Genomic DNA, 25,498 nt, shown 5'->3' with positions numbered 1-25,498 from the left:
CTTACCACATACAATACATTCTGATGTTTTCTTTTCTATCCTGTTCTACTCCATTGGAAGTAACAATGGTGGTCATAACCCTGTAAATTAATCTTATATCCCACTAACTGGTTACAATTGGAGCAACAAAAGTCTAGAATCATACTTTCCACTTTCTCACCTTCCATTCATCCCCTTCTCCACAAAGCCACAAACTAGCCTCTGCCACTGCCAAGCTGCTGCTGCTGCTGCTGGCTCCTGACCCTCAACCACTGAGCAACTTGGTTTCCCTCCTTCTTGTCCTTCCCCAATGGCAGGCTGCTCCTTCTTGGTCTCCTTGGTCCCTAGACCACATGTGACTCTTCCCAAGACTGCTCTGCATGCCCTGCTCTTCTCATTCTGTAATTGCTTTTGGGGACCACCCTGACCCCATGCCATACCTTCCGCTGTTCCTCATGCTGAAGACCTATGGATCTGCATCTCCAGCTGTGGTCCCCAGGTCTGCCTTTGTTAGACCTCTCTGCCACCTGCCTACTCCTCTTTTCCACAGCCCTCACACTCCAGTTCCAACCAAACTGCCCCTCTCACCTCATTGTAGTGAAAGATGGCTGTCACCCACCCAGCTGTGGGATCTGGGGCTCACACAGTAGTCCTTCCTCTTCCTCATCCCCACAACCTGTCCATCCCAACCTTCCTAAATTAACTCCTTTCTGTCCACTTCACCCAATCCTACTGCAGGCAACTGGCATCTCTCACCTGGACCTTAAAACAGCCTCCTTGAGGTCACCTCCAGACCAAATTCTTTGGAGGGTTTCTTCTAAAATGCAATCCCAATGCCCTCCCCCCACATACTCAGAACTGGGATTGAAGCCAGGGACGCTTTGAAACTGAACTACATCCTTAGCCCTTTTTATTTTTCATCTTGAGATAGAATCTTACTAAGTTGCCCAGGCTAGCCTCAAACTTGTGATCCTCCTGCCTCAACCTCCCAAGTAGCTGGGATCACAGGCATATGCCACTGTGCAATTCTGATCTTGTCACTAACTGCTCTAAATTGTCCCCTTGACTCTTGTCACTTTTTGGCTAAAGTTGTAATTCTCTGCCATGGCATACAGAGCCCAGTCCGTGTACTGTATGCCCAGACCACCTCTCCTGGCTTGCCTCTCCCCTATATCTCTGCCTCACACACAACCACCTTCAGGTCCTTGGCCAAGGTGTCCTCCCCTTCCATCCCTTGTCTCCACTCTCCACTCTTAACCGGCACACTGCCCCAAATCCACTCTTCCTCCAATAGCAGGCTGGCCAACAGTGCTTGAGGGAGCCTTCTCTGGCCCCTGAGGGCAAGTTCTGCCTGGCTCCTACAGTGTCCTTTGCAGCTTCAGCCCTGGTCCTCACCATGCTTTGTCATTCTGGCTCAGGCTTGTCTCCTCTGCCCCCAGACTGTAGGCCCTGTGAGACTGTGGATTCCACTGTGCATGTTGCTCTGTCCCCAGTGTAGAGCTTAGGGCCTAGCACACATTTTTTGAGGAATAGACTTTTAGGCACTTTTTTTGTACTGGGGATCGAACTCAGGACCTTGCGCTTACAAGGCAAGCGGTGGAACCACTGAACTAAATCCCCAGGCCAGGAATAGACTTTTAGACTTAAAGAATGTTAAACTGTGTCAGGAATGTTAAACTGTGTCACTGTGTCAGGAAAACGGTGTTTGGAATAGACTTTGTTTGGAACATAGTCTGCTACCATCAGAGTCACAAGTTGTCAGAATCATGGAAATGTAGTGACTGGATTCACAGAATAAATACATGGGACTAGAGAATATTTCAGTTCCAACTGCCCAGCTGTGATCTCTCCTACTTTCAGTTTTATTTTTTATGAAATGCTGATAAGAGGTCCCGCCCTGCCCAGCCTGGGGGTTGTTGTAAGCAGACTATGGAGTCTGATAGTAAATGTGGACACCTGACCCCTCTGTGCTGGGGTGGTGGTCCGCTAATGTCTGATCTGTGTCTCTTTGTAACCCAACAACTGTCCTAGAGCTCTGTGAGGCCTTGTGCTTGGGGGTCTATTTTCCTGAGACGCCAGAGGGCCGAGTATCTGCCCTGTCTGGCATGCATTAGTGTTCAGGGTAAGGGCCAGGGAATGAGAACAAGGACCTTCAGGAGGAATTCTCTACACTCAAGACAGGCCAAACTGCCTTGCAATCATGGATTTTCCAGATGGAGAAACTGACGTTCAGAGAGTATAGGGGCTCGTCCAGATTGCACAGAGCATGTTGAGGCAACAGTGCAGCTGGAATCCCCTAGTCAGGTCCCTTCTTAAATCCCAAAGTCACTCACCAATGGAGAGCTGGGACTTGAACACCAGCCTCTGATTCTGAGGCCTTCATTCTTCTTGCTGTACCATTCCCCAGCCCTTGGCCGAGTCTTTCATCTGCCTCATGTCCTGGAAAGCGCACAGAGCAGGGAAATTGATAGGAAAAGATATGGACCAAAAAAGTATAGTGAGGAAGAAGTGGGGAATGTGCTTAACTCTTAACTGCCCAGACCAGTACAATTTCAGACACGTAGTGGTTGCTCAGTAAGTGTTTACTACTGCCAGTAATAATAACCCTTTACAGTAAAAACTATGGAGGCAGGCATTCAGTACACCTTGTAGAACAACAAACGTGACTCACTTCACACTGCTGTCCTCCAAGCTGAGACAGGAGGAGAGGACAAGGGGAGGGAATAAGATTTACTGAGCTTCTGCTGTGAGCACGGTGCAAATGTTGCCTCTGTGAGTGCTCATGATAAAGGTGGTACAATTAGTAGCCTGATCTCATGGATGGAAAAACTGAGGCTTAGACTGGGGAAGTACTTTGATCACAAGTGTATGGCAAATAAGGGACAAAATGCAGGTTTTCATCTTGGCCTGTTGGACCTGAGAGGCTCTCCACATTCATACTTGCATGTCCCCTGCATCTGCTGAGAGGTCTTCTCTGCCACACCCCATGTTGAGCCGTGCAAAACCCTCTGTAGCCCTGGTGTCAGGGAGAACTCTGCCATCAAGGCTTTGCCAGCCTCAGCACTTCCATCTTCCTGAGGACTACCAGGTGAGGTCCCATCCTGCACAGCAGCACTTCCTTTCACATATCTGCCACTTCCAGACACAGCTAATATTCCCCGCCCACTGAGTAACAGCCCCCTCCCACACACACAGCAGCACTCTCCGTGCTCTCAGCCTGCTCCTGCTATCTGCACTGCTCCAGGGCCCCTCCTGTTAGCCCCAGTGGTTGATATCCCAGGAGTCTCCAGGTAAAGACTCAGGAGCTGGGAGGTCAAGGTCTGTCCTGAAAGCCAGGGCCTGAGGAAGCAGTTGGTCTAAGGTGGGGTTGGGGGGAGTAGAGACTGAGAGCCAAAGGAGGAGGAGCCTGGAGGAGCAGAGAGGACAGGGTGAAAGAGCAGGGCAGGACCAGCACACAGTTGCAAAAGGGTGTGCCTTGGCCATTGTGCACAAGAACCCAGGAACCCTGCCAGGCAGGTGAGGAAAGTTCATCTGCTGTGGCTTTGTGCTGTCAGAACAGACATCCCAGGAATAATTTTGCAAAAGAGGGCATCTTCAGTCCACCGTGAGCTGCGAGGTCAGTGAACTGCCCACGGTTGAGGGGGAGTCTTCTCCTCCCATTCAGCCAGCTCCAAGTTCTCCTCTCTCAGCTCCCAGACTGGCCCCCTGCCTCTCAAAAAAAGAGAAAAAGATACTCATCTACCTGCCTGCTCTCACCTTCATTTCCCATGCACATCACAGAAATAGAGCATACTTGAAGCATTTCCCAAGGTTCATGCTATGGTCACACCTGATGGAACTGTGACCTTGGGGCCACTTCTGCCCCCATTTACAGACTGGAGCTCAGAGAGGGAAAGTGGCTGTCCAAGGCTACACAGTGAGAGAGGCAGAGCTAGTGAGCAGGCAAAGTTAGTTTCTGTGTTGTTGGCAACTCACAGTGTGCCCAGTAAATAAAATGTAATTGACAACTTAGCTGTAACCCATAATAGGCAAGACACAGTTGTGATCTTAACTCAGTCCTCACAATGCTATGTGGAAAGCATTACTGCTATCACCCCGGTTTTATAGAGAGGGGAAATGAGGCATAGAGACATAAATGATTCAATTCTCAGAGCTAGGAAGTGGCAGAACTGAAACTTGAATCCAATACTCTGGCTTGAGAACTAAGCTAACGGGCCTCACTGACTTGGGGCCCAGGATAGAGGGAGTTCCAGTTATGGTGTGTGGCCCCTGCCCTCTCATTCATGGGTAGGGGCCCATCTGTGTTCATGTGGTCGATAGCATGGTAAGCTGACCGGGCCCTTGGGGATGAGTAGATGCAGGGACTGAGCCCAGCCCCGGGCCAGTCAGGTCAAGAGAATTTGATGAACTCTGGTGCAAGTATGAGGCCTCCTTATCTCCAGGGTTCATCAGCAGATGCAGAGGCTGTTTAACTCATGTACACTTGTGGGGTAAGGCAATAGCAGGCACAGGAGGGTCATTTTATGGAGGTCAGGACTCCTGGGCAAATGTGGCCAGGAAGACTGGAGTCCAGGCCTCCAGCCCTGCTTCAGGACCAGTACACTGCACAGATCCAGACAAATCTTCGGATGCTGGCATGAGTCTCCCTGAACGTAGAGTAAGGGCGGTGTGATTCGTAGGCCCATTCCAACCCCAGACCCTCTGATCTGGATTGTAATTTCTTAGACAGAGGCTCTCTTTTCAATGGAAGGAAATTCCTTCCTGTCAAATTCCTTCCTGGTGAGAAGTTCCTGACAGTTTTTGCATTTCCACCTGCTAATTCTGGCTTTCAACAATGGTCCTAACTCCTAAAGAAGTCACTGACGCTACAGAAAAGGCTGATGGTCAGCCATTACACATCAGGACTGCCTCACAAGTAAAATTACTGGTTCACTTCTATACTGGTAGGGACACAACCACTTTCCTTCACTACCCCCATTCTACCTTCTAGCAAGTCAGTGGCTAAGGTCTGGCAGTCCTCTGCCTCAGCCCAGATGGCCAACATCCATACTGCTGTGCTGCTGTAGGTGGGTCAAGTAAACAACTATTGTTCCAGAAGGAGAAGCAGGGTGTCAGAGGGAGAAGGTCAGAGACACTCAAGTTCACACCCTATCACAGCTACTGACTCAGCATCTCCATGTGGGCCACTCCCTTCCCTGAGCCTCAGTTTCTTCATACTTACAATGGAGCAGACATTTCGGACCATCTTAGCTCCTCTGCACCAGGCCAATGAGAAATGTTTGGGTTCAGGAGAGAGAGAAAGGTAATGTGAAATGGCAGGAAGAGGGCAGATTTCCCTAGTTCAAGTTTGGGTCTGCTACTTATTCACTGTTATAGGCTGATTTCTGACCCCCCCCCCATTTGTCTGTTGAAATCCTAACCTGCAGGATCTCAGAATATGACTGTATTTGGGTCTTTAGAGAGATACATAAGGTAAAATCAGGTCACTAGAATAAGCCCTTGTCCAATGCAACTGTGTCCTTATAAGAAGAAATCTGGGTGCAGATACACATGGACAGTGCCATGTAAACATGATGATCGATGGCCATCTACAAGGCAGGAAGAAAAGCCTCAAGAAACTCACCTGGCAATACCTTGACCTTGGACTTCTAGCCTTCAGAAATGTGAGGTAACGTCATTCTGCTGTTTAAACCACCCAGGGTGTGGACCTTTGTTATGGTAGTCTGAACAAAGAGATACACTCATACAACACTGATGTAGTTACTAAACACCTTCGGAAGAAGGCTGGTGTTCAGACAGATCTGACTGTCTCCAGGAGGGAGTAAGAAAGTTCCTAAGTCATCCTGTGTCAGCTGGAATCCAAACCTTGATCCCGCATTCATCTCTCGCCAGATTCGCAGCCCTGCCTCCAGTTTGCCCCTGACCTTGGAGCTGGACTTCTGCCAGGCTGTACACTGTACTGGGAGTAGGGTGCACAGATGTTTTTGCCCCTGTCCAAGCTCAGCAGCAAGTTTGCCGTGAGTGATTGGCCAGCTTGGCATGGGCATAAACACAAGGGAATGTGGAGGGTCAGGAGAGCAGTGGCTGGGTTGGAGTGGTCTGGGGTGAAAGGCTGCTATGTTCGGTGTTTTCCACAGTACTTTTTCTCTGTGTTTCTTTTATCTGATACTCACGTGACTCATTAGTCCCCGCTAGGCTGGGCTAATGAGATCCTCCTGACACTGAGAGAAACTGAGACACTGAGGAGCTGATGGACTCCCACTCAGCAAATCTAAGCTGGGATTAGGACCTTGCGATGCAGATATGGCTCTGATTCTTACTTTCTGCTATGGGACTGTTGGCTTGCTCCAAAGCTTCAGGATTTTAGAAGGTGAGGTGGGGAAAGCATGGGATCCAGGAATCAACAAACTTGGGTTCCAATCCCAGCTGGGCCAGGGACCAGCTGTGTGATCCTGGGCCCTCCTTCAATGGGGATCTTGCCAGGCAGGGCAGTTGAAGGCTCAGTGGGATGGGAGGCCATCTCTGCCCCTGGAGCTCTCCAGGCCCTCAATAAATGGCAGCTATTGTGGCTGTTTCACAACTAACTGCTCAGCACTGTTGCTGAATCAAATTCCTGGAGAGCCAGGAAGCATATCTGTGGGTGGGAGAGACGTCTGGCACTTCCAGGGGCCCAAGGCTTCCTTCCCACAAAACCTTCCTCCCCCAGCTCCTGACAGCTCTTCAGAGGGAAGATTGCAGACTAACCCAGCTCCCTGTACCTGTCTGAAACTAGCCTCCCTGTTTGCAGCTCCCACTTCAATAAGTACTTTTTCACCTTCTTTCTGGCACTTATCACCACCCAAACTTATGTGGATTGTTATATTTTCATTTTTTGCCCCTCCAGTAGAATGATAACCATGTATTAGGAATTTAGTATAGTTCAGACTCTATCTCCTGCATCTGGAACAGTGTCCAGTGAGGATCTGAGGAAGGAAGGGAGGAAGGGAGGAAGGGTGGGAGGCAGGGAGGAGGGAGGAAGCTGTGACTCCTTTGTGGTCAGCCCTTTGCTGCTTTGGGGGATGGTGTCATAAGTCAGAGCCCAACCCTGCTTTCTAGAGGCTTCCGTCTGATGCAGGAGGCAGACAGACACAGTCAGCGGCTGCTGGTGTGACCTGCAGTGTGCCAGGAGGAAGGAGGCAGGCTGGGGAAGCCAGAGCAGGTGGCAGCTGATCTGCTGCAGGCAGAAAGAGGGCTGGTGGAGGCTTGGAAGCCTCTCCATAAAGCCTCCCCTAAGAAGTAGGTAAGAGTTAGAAGGACAGGGAGGGGACAGCATGTGGAGCAGACGTAGCAGCATGTACCAAGGAGTAAAATGGTCTTAGTGAGAGGCAGAGCATATCAATGAGTGGGGTGACCTGGAAAGTGGACACTGGAATGGGTCTGAGGTGAGCACACCCCAGGTATGGGCAGATCGTGGCTATTCCTCCTCACTGGCTTTAGAGGCTTCCTGTCCTATGAGAGCTGGGGCTGCTCAGAAGCTGCCAGCTATTTATCGGTTGCAGATGTTTTTTCCCTCCTTTCCTGACTTTTCCAGATGAGTACAGTCCCCTCGGAACTGGTGCCCCCCACCCCCCGCCCTGGTCTTTGTCCCTCTCCAGAGAAAGTACAAGCCTAAAGTCTAGGCCCAGCCCAGCCAGTCTGGCTGTACGATCTTGGAGCAGCCACACCTTCTCTGAGCCCAGTTTCTTCCTCAGACTAGCAATGGGAGGGTCATCAGGGCCTTGTGGCTGCCGCTCCCAGTGCTGGTGTTTTGGCAGATGAAGCAGAGGCAGGACAGTGATACATGGTGGCTTTTCCAGATGGGGGATGCTGCCCAATGGCCCCAGGAAGGATTCATTGAACCTATCTAAGGGTGGGGATCAGGCAGCCAGAAACACCTCAGCCCAGGTAGCTGTGAGGGACTCTGAAGCCAGAGAGAGAGAAAGATTTTGGTCTGCCACAGACCCCCCTAGGTGACCTTGCCAAGTTTCTGTCTCTCCTTGGGCCTCAATCTTCTCTTTTGTAAAATGGTTATAGCAGTACTAACTCTCTTCAGAGACAGCTACCTGCTCCTCAATCTGAGTTTGGCACTGGCTCACCCTGGGGCAAATCCATCCTTTTTTGAGCCTCAGTCTTCAAGTCTTTATGTTGAAGGGGCTGCACTTGAGGTCCTCTGAGTATCTTTCCAGCTTAGACATTGCCCCCAGGCTCACAGACTCAATGGATCCAGATGCTCAGTGAGCACATTGCTGCTCAGTATCCTCCCAGAATGCTTCCAGGGAATTACCCCACAGCCTCCTTCTACCTTGCAGAATACTAGCATGAAGGGCCCCCTCACTTCATACCTCTCTTCTTGCACTACCCAGTCACTGGGGCCAATTGTGCCTGCAAAGCTTACAGAACTCCATGCCCCAGGCACTGGGCAGTCTGACCATGCCACTCTGGACTCTACGGACATGGAGGATGCAGTGTTGTCCAGTGAAGACTGGAGAACCATGGGCAAAACCACTGGATCTGTCCAGACTCAATAATAATCCCAGCTGGCATTGCCAGCCCATCCTTGGCACCAGGCCCTGTTGCCCCATTAAATACCCTCAATGTCTATCACATTGAATCCCCATGATAACCTTCCCAGATAATAACTCCTATCCTCATTTGGTAGATAAGAAAACTGAGGCACAAAGCAATCAGATGTCTTTCCAAAGTTCACGTGGCTAATACATCCAGCACCCCATTAAAACACACCTGGCTAAAAGGCTATGCTATCTCTCATTTGTTCATCTGTCCCTGTTGTGGCCGGGTGTGGGGTCTGTTGCCTCCAAGAGCCTCCTCAGAATCAGGCCTCACTGCTTGTGCATTTCCTAAGGCAAGGGAGCTGGGATGGGAGGTTGCCAGTTAAGGGCCTGTGGGCCTGAGCTCAGGGTCAGGAACCTCATTCCCTGAGGTTCATTTGCCTCTAGAGGGATTAGGGGCATTGCCAACAGCCTTGGTAGGAGGAGCCTCATGTGTGAGGAAGGCTCTTCCCTCCAATTGCTCTTTTGAGGTAGCCTTTGCTGCAGTTAGCCTGGCATCAAGCAGGGGCCTGTCCTGGACTGGGAGCCAAGAATCCAGGCTGCATCCTGTCACACTGACAGGCAGTGTGACCTTAGAAAGGGCTTTTCCCCCTTGGGAATTCACATGTCCTATTTGCAGACATGAGTAGGGGACATGTAATGTCCAAGCAACACACAGTGACTGCAGTAACCATAGATGAACCAAGCCCCATGTTGGTCAGACCTAGAAGGGCAAATGTGGTTCTGAACATCTGGCCTCACCCCTCCCAAGGCTTGTGGCTCCCCCAGCTGTGCCCACAAGACATTTTCTCAGTGGGATGGCTGGTCATTAAGGAGAAGAGTTCCCAAAGATATGATGGTGTGGGAGGGGTGGGGAAGTGATGAGGTCAGTGTGGCCAGCTGCCCACTGGTGTGGTAAATGGAGAGCATCCTCAGGCCAGACCCATCACCACCCAGCTGCAGTTTGGGCAGAGCTCTTAAACTCTCCCGCCTTCAGTTTTCTTGTCATAAAATAGTGATGATAATGGGACCTACTGGGGGAGTTATTAATAGTGAGGATAAAGTAGAGATTCAAAGCAAGTGTGTCTGTAAAACAATGGCCCAGAGCCTGGCATGTGGTCAGCACTGAGAAAGTGTGGCCTTGATGATACAATGAAGACAGTGATGATGGCCCTGAGAGGGAGGAGGATGGTGATAATACTGATGTTGAAGAGCATGAGACACTGCTCAGCCTCCCCTGACATGCTAGGGACTCTCTTCGAACTCACCCTGTCTCCTCCCCAGCTGCCATTGCCCAAGACTTCCCACTCCAGTGCAAACATGTCCTGAGTAACCCACTAGCCAGGATCTGTGCTCTGCGCCAGAGTGAAGCTGAGTGCCTGCCAGATCACCACCCAGTGGGTGTGTCTGGGTGCATAGGAGCACTGACTTTGGACAAATTAATAGAAGGCTTCCCAGGGAAGGTAGAATTTAGCTGGAGTCTTGATGAAGGAGTAGAAATTGGCTGGAAGAAAAGAACAGGATTTCTCTGTTCCATTTGAAGGCGTTCCAGGCAGATGAAATAACATATACAGAAGCAGAGAGGTGTGAAATAGCATGTCGAGCTTGGGAAACTGCAAGAAGCACAATATGGTTAGAAAGTTGGAGCAAGTGGAGAGAAGAGAAAGATGAGAGTGGAATGGATATTGTGTTTGGGACGGTGCCCAAAGAGCCTTTTGTGCTAAATCAGATGTCCACAATTTGGCAATGAGGAGTTAGTCTTTATGTTATGCCACAAATATTCCTAAAGATCTATATGACCCCAGGGCCTTTGTAGTGGGCACTATGGGTGCCACCCAGATACCCACACCCCCTAGATTGGGGCACTCCTTGCTTAGCTGCTAGGGGTACTGATGGCAGACAGCTTGCTGCTGAGACCCTCATGGCCATTGCCTCCTCCTCGCTGAATGTCATGTCTCTTCCCAAGGCCAGTCTGTGTCCAGTGTCTTTTTCATGTGGGGCCCAGCCCCCTTTCCCCAACTTGAAACAACTAGGAAAGGTTGTCCCAGCTCCAGAGCTCTGTGACAGTTGCCAGAGGCTTTTGTGGAGACTGCCACATAGCCAAACTTGTCCCTCAGCCCAGTTCTGCTTCAATTACCGATCCCTCCCCAAACCAGGGGTTAATCTTGAGAGTATTCTTTAACTAGAATGTTAAATGAGTAGCCAGACTCCATGGGAACATTTTGGTTAACAAGCTACCATTTTGATAGCCATCCATTCCCCTAAAAGGAACAGGCTGGAGGTGGTGGGCCCAGGCCAAGACAGGCCCATCTGGGTCCCAGGTCTCCTGACACTGGGAAGATGCCATCCCTGAGAGAGGCCACTCCTATCAGCAAATCTTCATCTCAGTCTCCTTTGCAGGAATCAAACCTGCAACAGCCATTGTAGAGTGATGTCATTGATGGATGACATTTCACTGAGGGATAAACAAGAGACTCCTGTCTTAGGAAGGCAGCTCTGTAGTGTGAGGATGAAATGGAATGCTTCCCTGGACCCCAGAAGCCAACGAGAAAGTGGTTGTTCTGGTTTAGCAGAAAAATCCTGAGGGTACGCGGTGGGTAGGGGCAGAAAGAAGGGACATCTGAGGAATGTGGAGGAAACAGAACTTCTGAACAGTGGAGATCATGAGTGTGGACAGGATCTGGGGAGACTCCCAAGCTTCTGCCTGGGCAGATGGACAGAGCCAACCCCTGGATGGAACAATCCCTAGGATGAGTTTAACAGGAAAGATGCAGCTCAGTTTGGGAGTGATGAGCCTCCCATGGACACTAGACGTTCCCGTGACAGGTCTTGGAGCCAAGGATGAATATCCTTGTTCAGGAGGTAGATCTGAACTGGGAGTGTGGATGTGGGGTCCCAGTACTTCACAGTTTACAGAGCATTCACTCGCACATGTTTGGTTAAATATGGGCACCAAGTAATTGGAAGGATCATCAGGGTCCTGGAGATCCCCTGCTGGGCTTTCTTGCTGAATCACACTGGGCTGGTGAGGGGGTACTCAGGGCCTCTGGATAGCAACTACTGATCAAGCTAGAATCTTTGCATGCCAGTTGACTATGTGCCCTGCTGCTTTCTCTGTCATCCTCATAAGAACCTGCTAGACAGATACTATAATACCTTCTCAAAAGAGTAAGCCAGGGCTCACTGAGGTTCCTGACTTGCCAAGAATTAGTGCCTCAACAGCAGAGTTGGAACTGAACTTAGGCCCACCTACCCCACATGGATATTTGCTGGAGTAGAATTCAGACCCCAGAATTCTTGGCTCTTTAATCAGAAACCTTTCTCCTTGCTTCCTGGAGCAAGTGGAGAGAAGGGAAAGATGAGAGTGGAATGGATATTCTGTTTGGGACGGTGCCCAAAGACCCACTTCCTGTAGTGAATTCCAGAACTACTACTGATCATGAGCCAATTTCTCCTTCCAAAAAATGGCGCTGAGAATGACCAGCCCTGCAGTGATTTGGGGTGGAGTGGGATAAGTCTGGTGGGAATTTCCAGGCCTGGGGATCCCCCAGCTTCCGGTGTGGAACCCAGGCATGTATGGGAAGTTTCTAGATAGTAGTGGCCTCTCTCATGGATGGCATCTTCCCAGTGTCAGGAGACCTGGGACCCAGCTGGGCCTGTCTTGGCCTGGGCCCACCGCCTCCAGCCTGTTCCTTTTAGGGGAATGGATGGCTACCAAAATAGTAGCTTGTTAACCAAAATGTCCCCATGGAGTCTGGCTATTCATTTAACACTGAACAGCTACAGTAGCCCCCCCACCCCCCGCCATGGTTTTGTGTTTCCATGGTTCCAGTTACCTGCAGTCTAGTCCACTGTGATCCAGAAATATTAAATGGAAAATTCCAGAAATGAACAATTTATAAATCTTAACTTACATGCTTTTCTGAGTAGCATAATGAAATATTAGCCTGCAGTGTGTGACAGACACCAATCTAGGTGGGAGGCTGGACTCAGAGACACCAGGGCCTTCCTAGATTAGAATCTTCAGTTCCAGGTAGCATCAGGCTGTCAAAAGGGCATTCTCTACCATTTGCTCAGCTGTGATCCAAAACACATAGAACTGACTTTTCTTGCTGGGTCTGGTTCAGGGTCTGGGACAGTGTTGGGAAGGGAGAATGGAGGATGGAGAGGCCCATCTGCAGGCCCTCCTGCCCCAGGACCTACAGAAGTCTTGGCTGTGACCCAACAATGTGATTTTTTAAAAACATATTGCTTTTTTTTTTCTTTTAACATTTTAAACTTCTCTGAGATGATTTCAGAAGCCAACTCCTTAATCTTCTCTCAGTCATAATTTTATTCTATGTTCACCAGGCTATGGTAATCAGAAAAGAAACAAGTGCCCTTGTGACTACTGAAAGGAGAAGTGACTGTAGAAAAGGGGGAAGACAAAGTGGAGACCAAATTTTAGTGAGAACCTACAATGTTCCAGACCTTACACAGAGTGCTTTGTTTATGGCTTCCATTGCTTTGGATGAGGAGACGGAGAGATAAAGTAATACCTATGCAAGCACACAGTTAATAATTATGCTGATACCAATAAAAAATTAATTGGATGGAGCCATTCTACAAAAACAGGACATTATGGATCAATCTATAGGATGTTATTCAGGCCCACTGTGTGTCTGGCACTAGGAAGGTGCTCTCTATACATTTCCATGCAAGAAAGGAATTATTATTTTTATTTAAAAGCCAAGGAAATTGAAGTGAAGAGAGATCGGTGCCTTGCCAGGGACTCTCAGCAAGTCACTGGTGGGATTGGACGTTGAACTCAGGTCAATTTCCAAGGTCCTTTTTTCCCCCAGTCTCAAGCTACAACTCATGCTGACTCAGAAGGTGGAAAGATTTTCCTGGTGATTGGAAAACCTGGGCAAGAACAAGCTATGCTCCAAAATGCTGGGTGGCCCTGGGCAGGTCCCTGTCCTCTCTGGACTTTACTGTCCACCCCTGTGGATTTCTCAGGACTTGAATTCTACCATCTTCCTGTAGTGACCCCCTCTGGAGGTGTGCACTAGGAACCAGCCATGCTGGGAATTCTGCCTCATCTGTGCTTCCAGGATTTGGGGCAGCCTTTGGCTCAGAGGGGACCTCAGTGAACCTCAATTGACTGTGAGGTAGGAGTGGACCTGTGTGACTGCACAGGGGCTGGGACAGCACAAGGTCACTCAGTGTGTAACAGGGTGGCCAGGCTGCTCCGTGGCCCTCATGTGACAGGGTAACTTCTCCCTGCCCTAGCTGCAGACAGGCCTCCAAGGGAGAGGTAGGAGCAAGGGGGATGGACCAGGACCTATTTCCAGCCTCAGCGGGGGCTCCTGGCCTAGAATCCCTCTCAACAGAAAATGGCCCCTAGAACTTTATTTCCTGGGCATCCTGGGAGGTCAGAGTTGGAAGCATGCTACAAGTGCAGTGTCTGGTATAAATGCCAGGGTCATTTAAAAAGGGGATCGAAAACTACATTGAAGATGTTTTTTAAAATTTTTAAACTTCCTATAGTAAAAGACACATTGTCAAGAATGATGGGAAAAGTGTGTTTGAAGTGAGGGGGAGTATTCTGAGGGAGATCAATGATGATGTGTGCTTTACTCTAATCATTTTTAAAAATTTGAACAGTCGATGTATTTTTCAAGCACACCTCATGTGTCAGAAAGTGCTCAGCCAACTCCCCATATTCCCATCCCCAAGATGAGAAGACCAAACCATGGGCTCATTGGCAGGAGCCACTAGAGCTCTGTTTGCCTCCCTCAGATAACCACCCACAGTCAGGCTCAGGAAGCCAGGAGAGATTCTGCCCACCCCAGGGAGCAGAACAGAGATCATTTACATACTGACCTGGATGGGCCCCCTCATTCATGAACTTCATATAGTTCAAGCTGAGGGAAACATTCAGTTCTTCATCTTCCCATCTGGTTACCCAGTCATAGAAGCAATGGCAACCATTTATTGAGCACTTACTGTGTGCCAAGCAAGATGCTCAACTCTGCATTTATTATCACATTTGGTCCTCACAACAGCTCTGCAAGTAAGTTACTATTTCCATTTTATAGCTAAGAAAATGAATCTTAAAGATATTACCAAACTGGTCCAGTTCAAAACTAGTCCAAGCTACAACACTTGGGCTCTTAACTACTACATTATTCTATCTCCTTCTAACCATTCATCCAGTCAGCCATCTACCCATCTGTGGCAGACAGGATTCCAGTAGGAAACAGATCCACAGTTAAATTTGAATAATTCAAGGTGAGCTTAATAAAGGCACTGTTTGTTTGGGGTGTTTTGTTTTGTTTTGTTTTGGTACCAGGTATCGAACTCAGAACTTTGTGCTCACAAGGCAGGTAGCAGCACCACTGAGCTAAATCCCCGACCCAATAAAGGCACTATGTAAGAAAAGTGAAGAGTGGGTACTGTGCAGGGAAATCAGAGTCCTACCAGTACCCTAGAATCAGGAACAGCAAAAGTGATTTCCTATGGAGCCTGAAGAGATGAAAGGAGACATGGCCAGGTGGAGAGCCTGCCCAACAGGAGCTGTGCCCTTTGTCAAGGCTAGGCTTGGGCACCCAGCCTTGTCAGCTTTGGCCAGGCTGAGACGCCACAGTGGGGGAGGGGGGAGAGAGAGAGAGAGAGAGAGAGAGAGAGAGAGAGACCACCCAGGAATAAGTCCCCTGGCTTTCTTCCCTCCCTCCCTCCCATCCTCCCATCTCCATCTCCTTCCGGGCATCCCTTTGTCTTGACCCAACCAGAAGCCAAAGGGCACTGGGGCCTTTTGATGTTGCTCTTTATGTTGCCCTCTGGCACAAGGCAGAACAGACAGGAGAGGATAGCAGATCTGGAAGGGCAAAAGCCCTTCCAGGGAGACAGATCCAACTGATACATTGTCCATTCACCCTGCACATCTCCTCCCACTGTTGCTATGTCAAGCTCTGCTATTGGTGTGGGGGATATTGTTTTAAGTAGAGCAAATATATTTCGTTCGTTCATTCCTCCAACACCCTAGAGAGGCCCCCTGTGTGAAGCTCTGTGCTGGGTACGGGGAACCAGGGCAGGGGCAAGTGGGACCCAGCTGCCACCCTTGAATTGTATATGAGTCACTTACTGGTCATCCTGAGGTGGACTTGAGCTGCTGCCTCCGTGTATGGGTCTAATGGGGGCAGGGGTGTCAGATAAGGACAGAAGCCATTCAACCAGCAGAACATCTACTTGCTGAATTTACTGATTTGACCAATTAGTTTTAAGATTGTGTTTGGTTTTGGGGGATGGACGTTGTAGTCATGGGAATGAAGGGCCCTGTTGGGGGCCAAGGTGGGGCTCAGTGAGTTGGTCTCATTAACATCTTGATAAGGAAAAAAGCTGCATGGGAGCAAGTCACAGCCCTTGAACTTCAGAGCTCCTGAGGTGGATGGGAAGAGTGCAATTGTGCAAAGCCCTGGCTTCCATTCCAGCTCAGCTGTGAGCCTTGCAGGAGCCCTGCCTCCCTGGAGGCTTTGTCTACCCAGCTGCACAGGAGTGCTGGGATCTCTATCTCTGAGGCTTAATAAGTCTTGGAGGACACCACAGGTGGAGACTCCTATCCCCAGCAATGTGCCATCCCCAGAGCTTTAGCCAGGCCCCATGTGAGTGCCTCTGTGCTTCTGATTTCCTTCAGGACCTTAAAGTTGCTTCCTCACTTTCATGCACTCAATTATGACCCACTCCCCTTGGCCCTGATTTAATTACCTCACTGGGGCCCATCTGAGCTCATTATCTCCAGCTGCTCTAACTTGCTGTGATGCTAATGATGCTGGCAGAGCTGATCTGAGGGGTCCAGGCACAGTGGGGGCAGCTGAGCCTGGATAGTGAGGGGGTGAGGGATCCGCCTCTCCGCTCCCTTTAGGCCCCCACTCAACGTGTCTGACACTAGGAATGCTTGATGCTCACATAGTGACATATTCTCAGTTGCCTCTTCCTTCCATCTCTAGTCTTGTTTATTCGCTCAGTCAGTTAGTAGACGTAGGGAAAAATGAAGGCCAAGATGGCTGTGTGTATATCTGGGGGATTGATTTCCGGTTGACCTTAAGTCAAGTCAGTAAGATTTCAGCACAGATGAACCTCATCCTTCTCAGTGTAAATAACTGATATAACCAAGGTCGATGCTGGCCTGTGTAAATAACTTACATAACAAAGGTCATTACTGGCACATGGCCAGTGTTGTATATTTTGGTATAACTGTAGACTGCCGTGAGGACTGGCGAGAGACTGAGTAGCCAAGGACTCCTGTGAGAATGGGCCAGCAAGGGGCCTGAGGACTGCTCCAAGCAGCTGGGCAGCACCTGAGACTAAGATGTCTCATCCAGTCCACAGTTCCTCATCTCTTCTTTGGGCTGCCCAAATCTCAAGTGAACCTCCCTGGTCTGAACTGGTGACAAAGCAATAGACATTCAAAGTAATTTCTTGTAAGACTGTACATTTGCAGTTTTATTTTTGTGATCTGTATGGGCTTCTAAAGCTCAAAGCCCAGGCCTCTCATGCCTAGATCTAAGTGGGTCTGAACAGATGGAAATGTGGACCTTCAGGGGCCAGGGATTTAGCTCAGTGGTTCTGGTGCCTGCCTTGCAAACTCAAGATCCTGAGTTCAATCCCCGGTACCAAAAAAAAAAAATTGTGGGCCTTCAACATGTGCCAGCAGGAATGAGGGGCAGCAGGGGACCCATCATGGAGAAGGTGACCCAGGACAGTGCCCTGGCACTCTCTTCCTCTGCCCATGTCTAGAACTTAGGTACCTGTAGGTAGGAGGGCTGAGAAAACCTTGAATTGTCTGCAAGAATCCTGGACTAACCAAAGCTGTGCCCCATAGCAGCAGAAGCTAAGCATTAAGGTTTCACTCTGCCCACAGCACAGCTGCAGAATGCAGCCCAGCCCTCTCTCCAGCCAGCTAGGGTCATGGTCTCTGCAAGCACCTGCCATTCTGCTGTGATGGGACCAAGCTCTTCCTGGCTGGAAGTGCTACTCACTTCTTGGAAGAGGGGCTGAAAACAGAGCCCCTTTTGTGCAGGACTGTCACATTTCCCACATAACAGACTTTTGCATCCTGTCTGCCAGCTGCTGCCCTGCTCCCCAACTGGACTGATAACAAGTTACTTCTTTGATCAGCCATTATTGGTTATGAGTATGTGTGATCAAGTCATGGCTATAAGTGTGAGTGACAATATGTGCACTCACACAGATACATGTGACAATGTGTGCACTCACACAAATACAATTTAATGATCCCCATTGAGAGCTACAGGCCCAACAAGCTGTGCATGAAACGAGGGCCCCAACAGGGAGCTTGTTGGTAGGCAGGTTCAGTGGCTCTGAGCCCTGAGCCTCTCAGCCCTGTATTTTTGCAGGTCTGTGGGTGTCTTGGGGTGAGGAGCACCTCTGGGTGAAAGGTCAGGGGCTGGGAGATCTAGGTCACCCAAAGCAAACATGAGCCCTTAGTGAGATCTCACAATGGACCACTACTCTCCCTGCAGAAGCCCAGGCCTTTGATAAGAGAAGAGGGACCAGCATGGGAAGTGGAAAAAAGAATACAGCTCACCTGGATGGGTGCTTACTCTGTAATACTTGTCCTTGGTCCTTATTGTACAACTCAGTTAATCCCCAACACTCCCCTGGGAGGGTAGATTATTATCCCCATTTTACAGAGGAGAGAACAGAGGCACAGAGAAGGGGATGACTTGTCCAGGGTCATACAACCAATAGAAAACTCTCAGTGTTGGTAGCCACGGTGTTCCCTAATGCGCCCGACTCTGACATTTGGGAGGTAGGAAGGATTTGGGCTTTCCTAAAGAATGGGTGGCCAGCATATAAGTCCAGAATTCTAAGGGCCTGGGTCTCAGGAAGATTGACTTGGTGGAAGTTAGAAGTACATGAGCTTTGGAGTCAGTGTCTGCAGCCTCCTGATTAGGGTTATCTTGACCAAGTCTTTTCACTTTCCTGAGTCTCAATTTTTCCACCTTTAAAATGGGTATTATTTTCCACTGTACTGTCTTCAAAAGGTTGTCATGAACATTAACCAAGATATGATATGGGAAGCATTTGCCACAGGGCCTGGCTCTAGTCTCATCTGCAGCCATCATCCTTCATGTTAAGCTGAAAGGCTCCTTAATATGAGGAGAGTGGAGGTCAGGGTGTTCCCAGGAAGGAGAGGATTTGGACACTGACCAAAGTTGGTTTGTGTTAGGAACAATGCATGGGTTATCTTTGTTTTCATTCTTATCCCTTGAAGCAATTCCCATTTCCAGCCTCTCTAATAACCTTTCGGTTCAGATAAACAGTAAGAGAGTTACCCAGCCCTTGAATCTCCTTGACTTTACACTTCCCACCCAATCCTCTCCTCCACAGCATACTGGCCACAGTTAGAACAGCAGAACAGTTTCTACTAAACCCGGGGCTGGAGAAAGACAGAGGGAATAGCCTGGACCTGCTTCTCGAAGGAGCTGAGCCCCAGCCTCCATGTGACTTCAGAAGCACCAATAACATCTGCTTGTACACAGCTCAGCTCATAAAGCACATCCTTCCTCTCTCTCTACCTCATCCTGCTGCAGTGTGGCATGCATACCAACCCAGTGGCATGCCTTCCACAGTCCCTTGTCAAATTTGGTGGATACTTGGAGCTCTGTTTTGGGGGGGAGGGGGGACTGGAGATTGAACCCAGAGCCTCTCTCATGCTTGGCAAACAATTTACCAGTGAGCTCCAAAGCTTGCCCCCTTTTTATGTTTTTAAAATTTTGATACAGAGTCTCATGAATTGCCAGGCTGGTCTTGAACTCTCAATCCTCCTGCTTCGGCCTCAAGAGTCACTGAGATTACAGGCATGCACCTTGAGTCAGACTTGGGCTTGGTCCTGACTGGCTGGTTCTCTTGGCGTCTGGCCCTGTAGACCTGCCTCCTTCAGATTCTCCCCTTGCTGCCATGATTTGCTGCCCCTCACCTCGCTGAGTTTTCCCCCTTCTTAGTCCCCTCAGGGGCTCCTCCATCCCAGGACTCCTTCACCGCCTCATCATGGCTGTGGTCCTGCCTTCCTTTATCCCTCTTGCTCCATCCTTGCCATCCCTCAGCCTCACTGCCTGTCTCCCTAGCTGCAAGTCCACAGCTCCATGGGGTGTCTCCATGCCCCTCATACTCAGTCTGCCCAGGGAAAGAAAGAATTGTCCCCAAACCAGGCCTGCACCTGCCTCTTCCTTGCTTAGAACTCTTCATTTACACACTGTGGGAAGCAATTTGGCATCACATATTAAAGCTGAATGTGTGCCCACACTCTGACCAGCAAAGACCCAACAGAGATGCGTGTCCAGATGCACCCAAAATATGGACTAGAATGTTCACAGCCCTGTGCATTGCCTCTCAGCACAACCCCAGGGGCCATGCACAGCAGAATGGACTCACAGGCCATGGTAGAGTCACACGTGGGGCAAGGCCACTACTGCTCTCACAGTATCATGGAGGAATCTCATGGACATACAACAAAACAATAAAAAAGATATGGCAGGGTTCACAAGTTTATCTTGACATATATAAAGTTCAGTGGACAGGCATAACACGGGTATGGTGCAAGAAGATAGAATAGTGTTCAACCCTGGGGAATGTAGTTATGTGGCAGGGACCTGTGGGAGGCTTCTGGGCCCAGACGTGTCCGTATTTTTTATCTGGATGTTGGTTACATGGGTGTATTTCCCATGTAAATTCATGATGTATAATTATAGAAATTTTTCCTTATGTGTCTCATATGTCAATAAAAAGTTAAAATAAACAAATGATCGGAAATTGTCCATGGGTTCTTCATTACACTGAGGAGAAAACCCACAAACTCCTTACTAGACTCATGCGCACAAGACCCTTCATGCCCTGGCTCCTTCCTCACCATTCCCACACATGTTCTTTCTGGCCCTCACAGGGTATTTGTCATTCCCCACAAGGTGTTTGTCATTTCCCCACAAGCCAGATGCTGTCTCCAGCTCCTAGGCTTTTGCATGGCTGCTCCATCTGTCTGGACTGCCCTTGCCTGTCTATTCTCTCTGGCCACCCCCAAGGATCCTTCTGGACTTTCCCAGATCCCCAGGGAGTTAGTTACCTACCCCAGCTGGCTTCGCAGTGCTTGCTTCAAATTTCTGCTCAGCATTTGCTCTTGTGCCAGGTTTGACTGCTGCCCACCAATCTCCACCATGGCTATAAGCTCAATCTTTAAGGGATGTTGTCTTTGTTCTTATATCCTCATGGCCTGGAAAAATTAAACGTCAATAAAGCATGAAAATTCAACCATACATAGTCACATGATTAACAGATCATTTCATTGAAAAGAAGAGGACAATATAAAGGAAGTACATACTTTGCTTCTGGCTCTGGCACTATAGATATCAATTAATGTGATATTTTGATGTTAAGGGTCAATATGTCCCTGGAAACTGACCGTCTGGTTGCCATGGTCCATGTCATAAGGGAACCCAATGATAAGCTAATTTATATTAAAGTAAAAAGGGCTGACTGTGTGCATTTTAGAGAGAAAAACCCTGAAAAGACATCATGTACATAGTAGGATGGAGTACAACCACCCTGGGTATCCACAAGGGATTGGTTTCAGGACCCTCCACAGACATCCAGATCTGTGGATGCTCTAGTCTCTTACATAAAATGCCAAACTATTTGTTCATAACATATGCACATCCTCCCATGTACTCTAAGTCATCTCTAGATAACATAATACCTAATATGATGTAAATAGTTATTATATTGTATTGTTTAGGGAATAATGACAAGAAAAAAGTCTATACATGTTCAATACAATTTTTACAATACTTTTGATCCATGTTTGGCTGAATCTGCAGAAGTAGAATCCATGGATTTAGGGAGGGGCGCTGTACATATGGTGGCTCTTCAGGACAGTGACTCCTGAGAGTACCTTCCTTCTTAAGATGGCCGCTATTCAGAATGTCTGTGTGCATCTTAACTATCACCCTAGAATTTGGATGAGCAGGGGGTGCCCTGCCAGAAAGAGCACCCTGGAAAGAATTAAGTTCTATGTTCTGCAATGAGAGAAGCAATAGGTGGAAAATGACATTGGGATTCCTGAGTGTGGCCTCCCTGCAGGAGAGGTTCCCCTGGCCAGTAGAGTGAGGGTCCCAGGAGGAGGGGATGGTGGGCTGGGGTTTGTGAGCAGGCGGACACTAGAAGCTATCTGAGCCCTGGGCTGCAGGCTACCTGGGAATGAAGCTGAGAAAGCGGGACCCTGACTGCTGCAATGGCCCAGGCTTGGGCTGCCCGGGGTGCGAGGCCCTAAGAGGAGGCAAGGCTGATGTGGAAGATTCATGTTCTTCCCAACTCATAGAAAGTGCAGCTACCCTTTGAAAGGGCTGGGAGAAAGGCATGGTGAAAAGTCATCTCTGGGTGGGGACAGCAGTGTGGTCAGGAAAGGGGAGTATAATTAGAGCATAATTAGAGTGTTCTGTGGGCTCAAAAGGAATAGCTGCCAGACCCCTGAGTCCACGTAGAGCAGAAAAGGGCACAGGATCCATAACTGTGAGAGGATGGTGCCAACTTCTACCTCACAGAACTGCCTATGGCCATGAGCCAAGTAAGTAGGCAGAGTTGCCAGGCAAGGTGCTGTGTACCCTTGTTGGAGCTTGGCAGGGAGATAGTGGGGCAACTCCTCAGAGGACCATGATGGCCCAGGAGAGGCTCCCTTTGGCTGTCACGATGTGGAGGCCAAGTTTCCATGTACCACTACCGTGTGACAGGGAGGAGTGAAGGTGGCAGAAGATGCTGGGACCCAGGTGCTGGCTACTGACTGGGAAAAGTGGAAGTGCCTTCCGCACTATGTGGGGGGTGGTTCAGGATGTCTTTTTCTAAGAGGTCAGATTGGAGATCTGAGCAAGTTTTAACACAGCAAAATAAAAGGCAACGGGCCTAAAGGATAAGTTTAGCACATTTAACTACATGTCAGTTAGGAACCCCTTTGAGTAAGAGACAGAATAATGTTAAAACACAAATGACTTCGGGAAGCTGAGGCAGGAGGATCACTGCAAGTTCGGAGGCCAGCCTGGGCCACATAGTGACTTCAAGGCCAGACTGAACCACATAGCAAGAACTTGTCTTGAAAAAATGAACAAACAAAAAACCAAAAACAAATAACAAATAAAAAGAAACATTTGCCACATACACAAGAAGAGATTAATGTCAAGAAAAAAGGAAGAACTCCTATACACCAACAAAAAGAGACAGACAAACCAAGAGAAAACTAGACAAAGTGTTTGAATAGGAAAGTGACAAAATAAAAAGGATTTGCACATGCAAAGATACCCTCCTTGTTGATCATCAGGAAAATAAAAGCCTACAATGAATATTATTTGGGAAATTCATTTTCACCTATGAGACTGACACATTGGAAAACTATTGAAGATAACTGGATCAGTTTGTTTTTCATCATTATAGCGAAACTTCTGTGGCTGGATACTTCATAAAAGAAGTTTATTTAGCTTGTAGTTCTGGAGGTTCAAGGACATGGTGCCAGCACAAGCTTGGCTCTGGTGAAGGCCTCCTGGTAGAGTGCATCACACTGGCAGGAGTGTGTAACGGAGGAAGCAATCGAATCCTCAGACAGGAAGCCAGACAGCACAGAGCGCTGAGCTCAATCTTTTAATAACAGCTCTTCTGAGAGCTAACTCAGGAGCCCATGAGAATTACCCTAGTTCCTTCCAAGGGTAGCCCTCAGTGACCTCAAGATCTCACCGGAGGCCCACTTCTTACAAGTCCACACTACCTCCCAACATTGCCACATTGGGGACCCAGGAACACATGAACCCTTGGGGGACAAACCACACTCAAGCCATAGCAATATCCATGAGTTGCTGGCCATGTAAATTGGTGTGGCCTCTTTGGAGGCCATCTGTCAGGCTCTATCAGAATTTAAAATACTGTACACTGCATTTGACCCAGCAATTCACCTAATGGTATCTACCCCACAGAAACACATGCATTTGTGCACAAAGAAGAAAGCACAAGGATGCTTACTGCAACATTGCTAATTATATTGAAAAGTTGGTTTAAAAAAATGTTTGAGGATAGGAGTGGTTAGGCATTCTGGTTCATCACTAATGCTATGGAATTCTATGCAGCATCGGGACAATGCAGCCTATAAGCTTGGATTTGTATTGTCTCCAAGAAAGGGAGGCCTGAACATTTGCTTCCCTGGGCTGTCCTACATTCCAAGTGTCCTAGAGGCTGAAATGAGGGCCAGTAAGCTAATAGGCTCAGAGGGTAAAGGACCATGGCAGCACAGGCCAAGGGGAGACCCCTGGGCAGGGAGCTACATGAAGAACAGGGATGAGACTGTGGTTCTACACATTCCCAGAGCACAGATGCATCGAGATCAGGCAAGATCACCACTACGGCCTGAGCTAAAAGACTCCAAGATCACTAGCGGGAGAACCCACCAACTGGGCAGGCAGAGGATTGCCCTAGAGAGGCAGATGGCATCTCAACTTCATCAGCCCCTCTGGGGTGCTCCTCTACCTGCCTGGTTGTTTCCATTAAGCTCCCTGACTTTACTCCATCCGCATGCCCAACACCCTACACGGGTGGAGGTGAAAGCTATCTGAGGGATAAAACCTTTTTACACAAGACACACTGAGTGGCACCTGGGCTGTTTACAGGAGCAGATCAGACCAAACTTTCAGCCAAAGTAGACAACATGATGTAATTTTTTCCTGCTAACGAAGGGAGAGAAGAGGGAGGAGTTTGGGCAGAAAGTCAGATTAGGTAACAAACAAGATAATTACAATTTCCTTGTACACTGGTGAACACAGCGAGCCTAGTTTTGTGACCTGATTGCAAGGTACTTGGTATTCAGTTTCCTCTGCCTGGAGCAATTTTTCTCTCTTCTCCTCCTGCCTGCTTCCTGCTCATCTTTCAGTTTGACTCTCATACCCTGCTGAGGGAATTGCCCTTGAACCCCAGACTGACTTCCACATCCCTGAGTTTCCCTTTTGGTAGCATTCAGCACAATGTACTGTGATGCCTGCCTCCCATGTTGCACTGTGAGCAGAGACCGTCTATGTCCACTTAGTGTCTACCACAGTACTGAGTATGTGGTAGGTGCTGTTAATGACTGTTGAATAGATAAGAGCATAAATGAGTGAACAGGAGACCTGTAAACAGTGAGACCTTGGGCCACTCCTTTTCCCTCTCTGGGCTACTGTTTTCCCCCTGTCCTTTGCCCACTCAGGCCTCTGTGAAACCCATAGCTCCCTCACTAGACAGATCCTGTCTGGCTTCCTCCCCACGCCCTCATTCTTGGGGGGCCCTGATGGCTTCCATGTGGGCATGGGCGGGTCACAGCTCCTTCCCAAGGCCAGCAGTGCGCAGGCTGCCCAGCAGCTGTGGAGCTGCCCAAGGCCTCTTCCTGACCGTGGGGGACAGGTTGCTCACTTCTCTCAGATTCTCTCTCTGTGTGTCCTTCTGCCCCTCTGACTCTATGTCCCTCTCTCTTTCTCTCTGTGTGTCTCTGTCTCATGGTCTCTGTGCCTCTGCCTTGGTTGTCTCTTTGCTCTGTCTCTTACTTGCCCTCTGCATCTTCACTTCCTTTACAGTCCCTCTCTCCTTGTCTTTGTTTTTCTCTCCTCTTGACTCCTGTCCAGTGAGGAGCCTCTCCCTTTCCACAGGCCTGACCCTCCCCAGCCTGGCAGCTGGCTGGGCTCAGTCTCATCCAGTCCTTATCCTGTCATTGACGTGGGCCTGCACATCCCTGACAAACCAGGCCCTTGCATTGGATGGGTGCTCTAGGCTAGGACTCTGGGTGTGTGTGCTGGGCCCACCACAAGCCAGCATGGCCTTGCTGAGGGTGAGGAGGGAGGAACTTCGGCTCTCTGAAAAGAATAAGGTCCCAGGACCAGAAGGGTATAAGAAAA

General features: G+C 49.0%; 1 protein-coding gene across 2 annotated transcripts in view; it reads left to right on the top strand.

Annotated features, from left to right (window-relative positions):
* The first annotated feature begins 48 nt into the window (after nt 1–48).
* The window catches only part of LOC147828056 (guanylate cyclase D-like), a 59,229-nt gene continuing 33,779 nt past the window's right edge, over nt 49–25,498 (top strand). The window contains exons 1-2 of one of the 2 annotated variants that reach the window (XR_015451495.1): nt 49–6,349; nt 18,942–20,356. Coding sequence is in view for 1 of the 2 variants with exons in the window: in XM_087211985.1 (XP_087068111.1) it covers nt 6,283–6,349 (67 nt within the window). In the remaining variant the exon portion in view is untranslated. Of the gene's footprint in view, nt 6,350–18,941; nt 20,357–25,498 lie in introns of those variants that run through there. The other variant, XM_087211985.1, reaches the window with a different exon arrangement.

Source organism: Heterocephalus glaber, unplaced genomic scaffold, assembly GCF_053883595.1.
Source record: "Heterocephalus glaber isolate CG9 unplaced genomic scaffold, H.glaber_assembly_v1.0 deba00001428, whole genome shotgun sequence".
Classification (NCBI taxonomy): Eukaryota; Metazoa; Chordata; class Mammalia; order Rodentia; family Bathyergidae; genus Heterocephalus; species Heterocephalus glaber.
Note: the sequence above shows the minus strand (reverse complement) of the source record. Positions and strands in the feature narration are given on the sequence as shown.